At 29.8% G+C, this 13,739-nt stretch overlaps 1 protein-coding gene across 2 annotated transcripts in view; it reads right to left on the bottom strand.

The window, feature by feature from the left end:
• Positions 1–13,739, bottom strand: part of LOC142320509 (uncharacterized) — a 238,609-nt gene that overhangs the window by 117,097 nt on the left and 107,773 nt on the right. For both annotated transcript variants that reach the window (XM_075358372.1, XM_075358373.1), the window contains exons 8-9: positions 13,086–13,202; positions 3,271–3,435 (exon numbers count right to left, since the gene is read on the bottom strand). In XM_075358372.1, coding sequence (XP_075214487.1) covers positions 3,271–3,435; positions 13,086–13,202 — 282 coding nt within the window. The remainder of the gene's footprint in view (positions 1–3,270; positions 3,436–13,085; positions 13,203–13,739) is intronic.

Below are 13,739 nucleotides of genomic sequence, written 5' to 3'. Positions count from 1 at the left end.
TATCCTCAGTATATTAATGTAAAAAGCAATTTGTCCAGCTATGCAAAATAAGCTCTGACTTCATCAATTGAATGAATAACCGTCTAGCCAGCCTTTTCTTTAGCTTTGGGAAGAGGAAGTAATTGCTGGGAGCCAAATCAGCAAACACAGTGCACATGGAAGCACTTTGAAGTGCAGGTCATGGAGTTTTGCAGCACAACCTGAGAAGTGTGTGCACATATCTTTGTGAAAGAGCACTTTCTTTTTAGCCAGATCTGGAAATTTCAACCTGAATAGCACAAATAAATTAGTCCAGTATGAAGCATAACATTCCATGGTGAAAGTTCTTCCCTTTCCAGGTAGGTTGTCTATAAGCACTGTACTATGAGAATCTCCCAAAAAACCTGTAGTTGTGTCCAATGTAACAGTGAATCCATTTTTCATCTGTTGTTATAAAAAATTAAAGAAACTCAGCAAAATTGAATTTAGGTAAGTTTAAACACCCTTGAGAATCGTTCAGTCAAATATGTTTTTGGTTGATTATTAAAAAACTTTGCACCCATTGAGTGGAAAGCTTTTTCATACAAAAAAATCATATAAAATGTAATAGACAGGTCTATAAAGATGGTTTTTTTATGTCAGCAACCTCAAATACCTTCAGTTGATGATCATAAAACAGAACCATGGATTTTTGTGAAGCTTTCATCCAGTTGCAGCTGTTTTTGGATGCACTATTATAAGATTTTGGAGTATTCACAATCTTGAACGGATGTAACACCAAGTTACCTTTGAAAAGTTATTCACCATTATTTTACCTTTGAAAATTATGAGGAAGAATCCATTAAGTGTTATCTAACTCTTTTTTTAAAACTAAGTACTTCATAATAGGTCAAACTTCAATTTTATCCATTTTTCAGAAATTGTCAAAACTCATTCCTTTACTTGATCTCCACAAACAAGCACCTAAAAGCAAGCACCTGACATTTTGGAGCATAACATCTACAGGATGACAACTGATAAATACCGTAGTCGTTTGATCATACTTGTGCAATCTCTGTGTCAGGCTGAGAACTTTTCAGAAAGGCCAAATTTACGATGGTTTAGTGTTTTAACGACTGTAGATTAAATCACCCACAATCATGCACATAAAGTGACTTTCTACAATGAAAATTGACTAAGATTTGAAGTTACCCAATTTTTATAATTTATATCTTAAAATAGATGATCTACAACATTATGAATATTCAAAGGATTTTGTGATATTGGTTTTTAACCAGGAAGATACATGACTTTTCCTATGGCCCTTACATATTATATTAGTGATAGAATATTATATACTTTACACATTAAAAAAAAAAAATTACAGTATATTTTTTATTTAATTAATTGTTTAAGTAATTAATAATTTAGTTTTAATTCATATTAAATAAATTTTACCGTGAGCATGCCTCATAAAGATTCTCTTAAAAATCAATTTTATTTATTTATTCTTTCAGTGTCCAATATATAAGCTGTGACACTATCAATTTTCAAAATTAAGGAATTTATCTTAATAAGTTTTCTCTTTTCTTGTAAAAAAGAACAGCAAAAAATTCATTACTGAAAATGTTAACTCATTATAAAAGGGTTGGAAAAATTTTTTATTTATTTTAATGCCAAATTAAAACTAGGTTTTTTATATTTCAAAAGAAGTTGAAATATTAACATCAACAATCTTTTGTCATTTTTGAGATACATCATAATCCCATCACTATAGAACTTCTGGATTTTCTGTACAATTAACTGTTTTAAGTGATTTTCACATACCTCTTTTGAATCCAAATTTATACCATTAAGAAAGTTTTGTAAAGACCAAAACAAACAGCAATCTGATATCACAAGCTCAGGACTATATAGTTGATGCATCAAAACTTGCTGATCCAGCTCTCTCAATTTTTGCTTTGTCAACAAAGATGTGCAGGGCATGGTGTTGTACTACAAGACAATACCTTTCATATCAATTAATTCTAATTCCTTTAATTTGATTTCTTTTCTGTTGATGACAGTAGAGGTTAGAATCAATTATTTGACCAGATAATGGGTAGCACCAGTTCAAAGTGATTTCTGTCTGATTACATGTGTGCGCGCGCACACATTCAGCATCACTTTTCTTGGCATCAATCCTGGCTTTACCATCATTTGAGGAGCTTCATCTCAGTTTGACCATGATCTTTTCTATACATTATTGTCATACGTATTTACTTTTTATTGCTCTATGAGCTGTTTCAAAAATATTTTGATTTTGCTGTGCTTTAGCAACAATTTGCAGATGGAAATCTGATCCATTAAATAATTCATCATTAAATGATGTGACATGAAGGTATTTTGTAATTAGCAGCCTTCTTTAGATGGTTTAAACTGTTTATTGGTTGATATTTAGGTTGTTACTGATATCATGATCGCTAAACGCATGAACCAGCGTTATGCCACACACAATGATACTGCATCATATGCATAAACATCACAAATATTTTTAACAGCCTGGATAGCATGCTTCCCTTTTTTGACAATAAAATTTCAAAGTCTACAGAATTTCTTTTTTATTTTCACTGATATTAAAAATGCAATTACTTTTAAATAAACTAATATAATCATAACCTTTCTAAAAATAGTACCTTTCAAAAGCACACAATTATTGCCAGATTTGATTATTTTTACCAGAGTTATGGAATCCTAAAGCCATCTACCAGGACTATATGAAAAAATGTTTTCTCCAACCCCAATATATGTAGAAAAAATTTTCCCAACTATAATTTTTTATCTTTTTCATTTTAAAAACTTTAAAGGAATTTGAATATATATATATATAATGTCTTAACTTTGGTGGTTTAATGACCTGACGGAAGTCAAAAGTCACTGAAAAAAAGTCCTGAAAATTACTCAGCCATTCTCAGGAACAACATAATTAGATTCCAGGTTTGATAAGTAACAGAGTGGTTTCCCATGACTTTATCACCAAATTCAATATAAAATTTCCTATCAGCAAGCCAAACCCAAGTTACATTCAGCTTGAAATGCAAGTTACATTGAACTTGATAAGTGATATTTAAACTCTATTCACTTAACAGCCGGCTGTCTAGTAACATCTTTACTGTCACAGAAAGCAAATGCTGATTGGTACCGTTGTGCCTAAGATGCTTTACGTGTGTTAAAATCATAGATAGCCCTTTCTGCTGTGAAAAATGCATTATATTCACCAATTTGACTCGGCAGAAAAAGGAATTTACATTAAAGAGTGATTAAAAATCTTACACCAGGTGGTCCTTGGGGTCCCGGTAATCCTCTCGATCCAGGTGCTCCATCTCTACCTGGTTCTCCTTTTAATCCAGACCTTCCAGGTAATCCATTTAATCCATCAATTCCACGATCTCCTTTCTGTCCCTGAGGTCCAGGTGGACCTGAAAATCCATCACGCCCCTAACACATAAAATAACATCAAGATTAAACTACATACTTGAAATTAGTACAAAACGCACATCGCTTAAAATTACATCTTCGTTATTTTTATTACGAACAACATTATTCAATTACCATTATTTATAGTATTAATAGTAACAATTTTATAAATCACAATAACTTACTTAGGTTACTTAGGAACTAAATTTAACTATCAAGGAGATAAACGATAATTCTACAAACTTAAAAACAATTTTAATATTAATTTACAAATTGAAATAAACTTTAAGATAAATTACAGTAACACTGTTTATTGATCTAACAGAAAATTAAAAAAATATTGGAGGTTATTAAAAGATTATTCTGAAAATTAACTGGGCTTACTTAACAAATTTCATTAAAATGTAGGAATGATGGTCATCTGGCATCAGGTGAAATTGTTTATGTAAGAAGACCATCTTCTTTTTTATAAACTACTGATCATGCTATACTAATTATTAAAAAAAAAATACATGGAGACTACTTTTACATCTGTAAAAGTAAAGGTAACTTGCATAGTAATCTGGGGCATGAAATGATGTGCAGGCAAAATTATTTGATAGAATTTTATAAAATAAAAGTAATTCAAAATGAAAAATACGAATTTTGACTTTCCAGGCTCTAGTTCTATTGTTGCTGCAACAAGTTAACGATCAGTTTAATGACGCGATTAGGTTTTGCAAATATCAACATTTCAAGAATCCTTAGCTTAAAAATCTGATGTGCTGCAAATGACTTCCTTACATGTCTATTAAATTGCACATACACATTTTTTGCTGCACTTCATTTAAATTTATTTCATTTGAAAGCGAGATACGATCCTCCAATTCTTCAATAAAGTGGACAGAAATACACAGTTGTTGAAATATTAGTTTTATTAACATCAAATATTTATACGATTATTAATTCAACAATCTTAAATGAATATTAGAATAGAGTAAAAGTCGCTTTATTACTCGTACAACTAAATCAGTAGTATTATTCGTATCTTCATGACTTGCTGATTAATAAAATTTTCAGATTTCTAGTAAGTCGTATAAATAAAAGTTAATAATAATTAAACAATTCTGTTTAGTGAACTCCTATATACCAGTTACAAATGGTAATTTCGACCTTACAGTGTAAAATATTCAGTTTTTATTATCGGATTGTTTGGTGAATAATAAAAAATGAAAAAGAAACAATCGTACAGAAAAAGAAAGATAATATGAAGAAATATATCTCAAAAATAAAACAAACTAGAAGATGAATATGTAGAAGAAGAAAATGTTAAGAACAAGGTAAGAATAAAAAAAATTAAGAGAAGATGATAAATGTAAAGAGTAAGAAAACGTTAAAAGAAAAAATAAAAAGATTAAGAGAGGAAGAATAATATAGAGAGAAAATTTGAAAACTACAGAACGTGTACACAAATTTAGATCAGAAGAATTATATCAAACCAAAGAGCGATTAAATGATCGGGAACAAAAACCAAATAAACAAAATGACGATCAACTCTGACTGAGGGAGGATTATTGTCCGACAATATCAGAGGGGTAATCAAGTAAAAGACAAGAACTGTTTGCAATTTATTAAAGATTGGGCATGTATTCCTCAGTGTATATGTTGTTTCTGTGATCAGATGTTTCACCAAATCTATTACATATACAAATACATAACAATGTCTTACTTATATGCATTTTTAAAAGTACATAAAATTTTATTTTACTAATAACTTCTGGTTTATTTTCATATTTTATTATTATTGTTATTGAATTATTATTTACTGTAAACTTTTTTTACAATTACAGGTTAATAATTATTAATAAATCAATATATTTAAATTAAAAAAAAAGTTAAAGAAAAGGAGATTATTCAGATTTGAACCGCGCTTTCCCCTTTAAGAGCCAAATATTTCATTAATTAAAACTTAATTTGACTATAACTCTGGAACCGATGAAAATAATACTGCATACGATACATCGTTGAAAAGTTCTCAATGAGGACTTATTACTGCAGTTAAGAAAAAGTCCAAAATCAATTTTTTTTTTAATTTTGAGTTTTTTGGACGCTTTTGGTTCAGTCTATTGCAATCATAAGGGGAGGTGCACAACTAGATGTTACAGCAGTCCTAAATACAAAATTTCAACATTCTATGCCTAATCGTTTTTGATTTATGCAGGATACGTGCATACATATACATACATATGTACAGTCACGCCAAAACTTGTAAAAATGGATTCAGGGATGGTCAAAATGGATATTTCCATTGAAATCTGAAAACTGAAATTTTTCATGACTACAATACTTCCTTTAATTCATACAAGGAAGTAAAAAAAAAAACACAAAAAAATTTCCATAAGTAGTACGTATGTATACATACGTGTGTTGATCTGTATATTAATATCTTCAGACTGGCTCAACACAAATTTTTCAAAAGTGGCTCAAAAAATTGATGAAATTAGATTTTTGAAAAAATTAAAAGAGGGAGGGGGTAATTTGTGCCAATATTAATTTTTTTACTTATTGTATAATGGTCGTAAAAAATTGAGCTTTAGTAGAATAAAGTACTTGTTGAAAAGTCTAAAGATTTAAGTCAATTGGATTTATGACAGGGGAATACTAAATATTATTTCTAAATAGTCTTTGCCTCATATCTTGAAACCCGTTGAGCAAAAAAGTTGAAATTTGGATGTATGTGTACCAGCTTTGGACTGTTTTCTTAATCAGCTAAGTTGGTCTGACAGTTTCAATTTTTAGCATTTAATGTTTAGAAATGTTTCATTTTTTTAAAGATTTAATTTCTTTTTTTACTGAACTTCAATTTTTTTAAACTTGTTGAATAACACTGGGTCAAGTAGAGCAAATTTATTACAATAAGTAATTACTTCAATAAGAAACTTTTAAGCCCTAAAAAGCAAGGAGACTGAATGGGATCTGATATCAATTATTTTAAAAAGTTATAATTTAACTGTGATCTAGTATTAATGTAGATGAATGAGAATTTTTTAAAAAAAGGAGTTCCATTAAATCCAACTTTTAAATTGGAATTTTAACATTTTTGATACTTCTATCTGTTTTTCATATTCTGGGTGTTATTAAAAATGATATATGAGGTAAGTAATAAGCAAGAGGGTCAAATTTTTTACAAAAAAATTTATTTCATTTTTTTTTTAGCAATTACACTCTAAATACAGTATACATTTAATGATTAAAACATCATTTGGTCAAAGGATCAACTGAAACCCAACATTTTTTTGTAAATGAACATTTTGATCTTTTTTTTCAATTACGTGTCAAATTTACTTCCTGTAACAAATCGTTAATTCATGGGTTGCATCTCAGTCAGCATCATTCTATGATGAAACGATACTTCTCATGCCCAGCTATAAGAGATTCAAAACTGGGATGAACTACGTAAAAAAAATAGGATAAGATATGTCCTTCAAAGAGCAATAAAAATTTCTTTTTTCTATTTTCCATTTTTTTTTAATAATTCTTCAAAAAACTACTTTCTGCATAATATCTTGTCTACCATTTTTCACACTAACAAAAAACTTAAAAAAATTGTTAAAAAGAAATTGATTAAAAATATGCTTGTTTATTTGATGATAGATTACATGTTTTTCAGTAAATGTCTAACAACTGTGTGTGTATAAAGGCTTACAAAAATAATAAATTACTTATCCCACCACCTACGTCCGCAGATACAAACAAATTTTGTTCAACACAAAAATTGAATAACTTATTTGTATGATAAAAACCCCTAAAACACATTATTATTGTTAAATAATGTTAAACTGTGCAGTCTTCATAGCTGAGATATATATAAAACCAAATATTTGTGCCAAATTTTAGCTTTTTTTATCAACAGATTTTCAAAAAATTATGATTAGAAATAATGCTGAATTCCACCTCTAAATCCGACTAAACTAAAACTAAAAAAATTTAAATAACTTAAATACATTTTCATGGTACTAGACGTAATTTTTACGACCACTATTCAAAAAGTAAAAAATTAAAAATGGAAAAAACTTCCACTCCCCTTTCTTAATTCTGTTTAAAAATTAATGCATTCAATGATCCAGAATTAGAAACTTTTTCAGCTAATTTTTAAGAATTTATATAGGACTTATTAATTAATTAAAACATTGTTCATACAGGGGAAGACGAATACATCTTTTGAAAATTTGTGTAAATGATTTTGTGGTTTTTTGAACTAAGGTCTTGAAATGTCAACATTTTTATAAACCCCAATATTAAAAGTTTTAGCTGATCAACATACTTTCCCTTTATGCTGCTGCAGAAACAATATAACTAAATACAAGAAAGTAAAAATAAATAAATGATAATTAAATCTTCTTCTGACTTATTCAGTAAAAAGGTTACATCTTCTGCCTTATTTTAAAGTTAAAAAAAGAAATGAAAATTAACTTCTGAAGAAAGATCCGTATATAATAGATAATAATAATTACAAGGAGATTTGTTTTTTTAATTTTACTGATCTTTTAAATTTAAGCTATTTACTGCATGTACTTCATCCTCAGTCTACTATTGATATGCAACAGAACATAGAGAAAAGTTAACATAAAAAAGAGAAGAAATAATATTAAATAATTAACTAATATACAACCTATATAATGGTTTAATTCTGATTGGATGTCATAACCTTATCTATCAAAAAACAAGTAATTTTTAATTATTTAAAATATTCACAAATGTTTGCCTATCATTATTTATATTAATACAAATAATGATTTTTAGAAATAAATTGAACTACACTGCATAAGGCAAAACAAAGTAATCAATGTTTGTTTCCACTTTTCTGTACAATTATTTCCAGTAAGATCTATTGGAAATTGTTCAAACTATGTCAGGTTAGGTTAGGTACAATGAGGTTTCTTTCATGTACAGTAAATTACTTTAACCACCATAGCAAAGATTCTAACTATTTAAAATAAGAAATATTTCATAAACATTAAATTAACTTACAGTATTTTCCATTTACAGACCTGTTTATGAAAAAAAAATATATATATATATTATATTATCATATATATCTTGTAGTGTGCTCTTTGAAATGAATAATGTTTCAAATTAATACACAAAAAATTTTATTTATTTTAGTTTTATTTCTACAACTTATACAATAAAATATACAATTAAAATATATAAAATATACTTATTATAAAATATACAACTTATACAATTAAATATTACGAGGGATATCTCTAAAGTAAAGACCACTAGGAAATTTCTCTAAGGTTGATGAACCTGTATCGTTTATAGCCACGCTATGTAATGTACACACTCGTTGTGTGTCACGTTATAGTACCTTTGATTAAGTGTTTTTTATTACATTATAAAATGAATAGGAAAATTGATGTTGCCGCTAAGTGTGAAATACATGGAGTAATAAGTTTTTAAACCATCAAAACGTTAAGCCGGCTGAAATTCATTGGCAGTTGGTTGCTGTGTACGGTGATAATGTAATGATTGAAAGAAACATCTGAAAATGGTGTTTCAAGAGTTGTTACCAGTCGCATTGTTCATGATCATTTAGGCTTCAGAAAGGTTTGTGCACGTTGGGTGCCGCACGTCTTAACAGAACATCATGAAAAATCCGATTGGAATCTGCTTTGGAATTTTTTATGCGTTATACAGAAAAAGGTGATGAGTTCCTTAATTCAATTGTTACCAGCGATGAAACATGGATTTCATATTACATGCCAGAGAGAAAACAGCAGTCAAGTGAGTGGCATAATCCTCAATCACCAACCAGACCAACAAAGGTCAAGCCACAGCCATTTAGATGCAAACTAATAGCCACACTCTTTTGGGATCTGTTTGGCAGACTGCTGATTGATTTCATGCCACGTGGAATGAAAGAAGCCTACTGTGAAACTCTAGATAAGTTACGGTGCACTAATCAAAATTGGTGATCTGGGCAGCTGACCAAAGGCAGCCGAAGTAGGAAGCTGTAATGGGTCCGACACATGATTTACTGAGAACATTTGGATGGGAAATTTAAGATCACCCATCATATAGTCCAGACTTAGCTTCTTCTGATTACCAATTGATTGGGAAATTGAAAGAATTTTTGAGTGGTAAGCAATTTGCAGGTGATAATGAACTTAAAAATGATGTTAATCAGTGGTTAAATGGACTGGCAGTAGAAGAATACAATGAGGGTATATTGAAACTGATGTATTGCTATGATAAATGTCTTAATTCATGTTGCGATTATATAGAGAAGTAGTATAAGGTATGTAGTTGAAGAGAAATAAAAAATATTTATTAAGTTTTCAGAATAAATGTTTTACAATGAAACGGTCTTTAATTAAGAGATAACCTCTTGTACATTAAAAACTAACAAAGATTATGACAGGGCACAAGAAAATTGAACAAAAAAAACTGTGGACTGAAATGTTATTTAAAACAGGGTTAAAACTACAAAATTTAATCAATAAAACTCCCTTGAAAACCAGTTAAATAATGTTCAGTAACGTTTGTAGTAGTACAATACAACATAATACAGAACAATTACACTAAACATATACTTTTGTCATAAGGTGATTCACTATATACAGTGTCCAGACTAAAGGTATCCAAAATTAATGGCCTATATTTAGAAAACCAGATGTCCTAACCTCTTGGAGGTTCCAAGAGGTTCCAAGAACCTCTTGGAAATACCTCCAAGATTCATTCTGTGTACTTCGAAGGTCAGCAGAATATGTACGTCGCAGGCAAGACGACTCACAATGCAGTTGTAGTTAGTAGTAGTCAGTCAAGATACAGACTCCACAACAGAAGGTTCAATGTATGGTTTGGTTAGTCGAGTTTAAATCAGTTATGTGTGTTTAAAGGTGGAATATCTATCCTCCTACATCCAAATCTATTTGTCAGTGGGATATAGCTTTAAGAGAGGCTGGAAGCTTTGTCTTATAAACTGGAAATCATCCAAAAGTTTCAATTAATGACAAGACTGTGGATCATGTACGCAACAAATTCACTGCCAGTCCTGGAATATCAATTTTGTGGGCTATTTACAAACTGAAAATTCCTTGTTCCACAGTTCATGACATTTTTCATAATTGGCTCCATTTGTGAGCATACAAGTTACAACTCCTTCATAAAATTAAACCAAATGATTGCTGTTACAATATCAGTTTGCTGCAGAGCTAATGGACCATATAAAAAACAATTCTAATTATCTTGATGCATTGTTATTTAGTGATGATGAGGCAACTTTTCATATGTGTGAGAAAGTTAACACATACAGCTGTTGAATTTGGGGTAGTGAAAACTCCTATGCAGTAATCAAAAATATAAGGGACACACTGAAAGTCTGGTTAGGACTGCACAAAAATGGCATCATTGGTAATTTTTATTTTTCATGGACCAAGCCTACTATGACAGGACAAAATCTCAAGCATGTCAAGGTACATTTGTACCTTGACATGCTTGAGATCTTTGATGTTCCTCAGATTCCAGCAAGCTTTAGTTTCAACAAGGTGGTGGTCCATTACACTTTTATCAAAATTTTATCATATTCTTGAACAACACTTTCCCCATATGTTGAATAGGATGAGCAGGTTTAATTGCATGGCCACTTAGATCTCCAGATGTCACTCCTACGGACATTTTTACTTGGGGATTTATTACAAGGTGTTGGTACTAAAGAAATGTTCAATATTTGGACAATTTAAAATGGAGAATTGTTGAAGCTGATGTCTACATTATCATCTAGATATCTTCCAAGCTGTAAAAGGTGCACGCACTGAACTTGACTAACCTACATTAAAACTTGGTGAGTTGAATATATTAAAAAAAAAGTTATTAAATTATATTAACTGGTTCTCTTAATGTAAGCTGTTATTTTTGGATAACTTTAGCTCACACACCCTGTAACACCTTGTAAATAGTACAAATGAATAAAATAAACAATGGATTATGACAACCAGTATTAAAAATATAGACGTTATGTATCAGCCATTACAAGGTAAAAAATTACCTAAAAATTTCTTTACAATGAATATGAAATTTGTAAATGGCAATAATATCAAATGTTAAGCATAAAAGTTCAATTATTATTAATATTGTAAAAGAAATACTAATAAAAATACAAAAAATGTTTTGGCAACATACTATGTGCAAAAGAGTCTAAATGACAAGTATAGCTTACCAAGCCTTAATAACAGTTACATTATTCTTGCAGTTTGTGTTTTAAAATATTTCCACTAATTCAAAATCCTACTAAATGAACACAGTTTGACTTGTTGCAGCAAAATCAAAAAATGCTAACCAAATGCATCGCAATGATTATATTGAAAAGTAAATGCATGTTTTAAAGATATTTAACTCGGTCCAAAACTACAAAATGGTATAAAACAACAAACTGAACAGTGTTTTTGATAATTATTTAATAAAACAGCATGTTTTATGTGAGGCTGTTGTCAGCTTTCTTGGAATTGGAATTTTTTTAAAGTTTCATTTTGTTGTTTTTAAGAATTAAAGAATTAATGTTTGTTTATTCATATGCTTTCTGTTCTATAGTATCAGTTTGGTTTATTTTAATAAGTGTAACAATTTTAAATAGTGTTATTTATATATTTTATTTTTAAAAAACAGGTAGCTACAATACTAACTTTAGTGTTACAATTTCATGGTTACCTAGAAAAGATATATAGCAATAAAAACTAAATAAATGACTGATGAAAAGCATGGACTCCCTTATGCATGTGTTCATCAAGGCAAGTATGTGAGTTGTAAACACCACATGGTAATACCTTTTTTTCTTTTTTCTGTTTAGCCTCCGGTAACTACCGTTTAGATAATTCTTCAGAGGATGAATGAGGATGATATGTATGAGTGTAAATGAAGTGTAGTCTTGTACATTCTCAGTTCGACCATTCTTGAGATGTGTGGTTAATTGAAACCCAACCACCAAAGAACACCAGTATCCACGATCTAGTATTCAAATCCATGTAAAAATATCTGGCTTTACTAGGACTTGAACGCTGTAACTCTCGACTTCCAAATCAGCTGATTTGGGAAGACGCGTTAACCACTAGACCAACCCGGTGGGTTACATGGTAATACCTGAATTCAAAGAAGATCACTGAAAAATTGAGATTATCTCAGAATATATTTATCTCACTGTTGCAGTCAACTTTAAAATAACTTAACAGTTATTTTAAAAGAGGACTTCATCCACAACAGGTCATGGAACTACAACAATACAAAATTATTTCAAAGGAGTTTTGCCTAACCATTAAGTAGCACTTCAATCTGTATGGCTGTTGCCCTTCAACTGCCTCATTAAGTTGTGTTTTTTATTAATCTTTACTAAAAATTGAAATGTTTCACAAACAATTTGTGATTTGTATCTTTAATACCTGAATATTCCAGATAGGAATCATACTTACAGTAATTAATATCAGATCAATGATTAATAAAAACTTAATATGAACAAAATTTCTTTATAAATTAATGTAAACTTTTCAAGTAAAATATTTATTTGATTTGAAGACAGTATACATTATTAATCATCTCCAGTATGAGTATGATTAATCATCTCTCACTCCTCCTTTAAATACCAATAAAAAACTTAAACATCATAGTTTATTTATGAAAAAACTCAGTAAACTTACTCTAGGACCAGCAGGACCTGGTAATCCTTTTTCTCCTTTCATACCAACTTCTCCCATAAGTCCAGCCTCACCCCTTTCACCAGGTTCACCTTTCTGACCGACTGGACCTACTGCTCCCTAAATTAAAACATTATTTTATTAAAAGAACTGTATACCTAACTGAATAATTAATAAATGTAATAAATATTATTTGTACTACGGCAAAATGCATTAAATTGTACAAGATTGTCTATTAAATAACAAGCCTGACACAACAGCTCACCTCTATTAATATGTAAAACAATTCTAGTGCTTGTCTCGTTTAATATAGCTCTCATTAACACTTATAAACCAATGCAATCTTGTTTTCTCTGATCAAAGACATGAGGCAGACCAATAAAGTCAACTGTTTCAACACATAAGTCATTTTCTTCTTTATTTCATTAACTGATTCAAAACGTATTTCTTTAAGCTCAGATCTCAAATCTCATTCTAGGGAAATGAAAAATGGCATTTGGTGCAAAACTAATGACTATTGAGGATATTCTAGTGTAGTGATGTGTTTGTGGACCAAAAGCTATTTCACAGAAACTACTACTACGTAAACACGTGCAATGTACTGATGAACAATGAAATCATTCTTCCTCAATTCTGATTGTTTTTTCTCACAGCTTT

The sequence above is a fragment of the Lycorma delicatula genome, chromosome 2, assembly GCF_047948215.1.
Source record: "Lycorma delicatula isolate Av1 chromosome 2, ASM4794821v1, whole genome shotgun sequence".
Classification (NCBI taxonomy): Eukaryota; Metazoa; Arthropoda; class Insecta; order Hemiptera; family Fulgoridae; genus Lycorma; species Lycorma delicatula.
The sequence above is the reverse complement of the archived record's forward strand: the minus strand, read 5'-3'. Positions and strand labels throughout refer to the sequence as shown.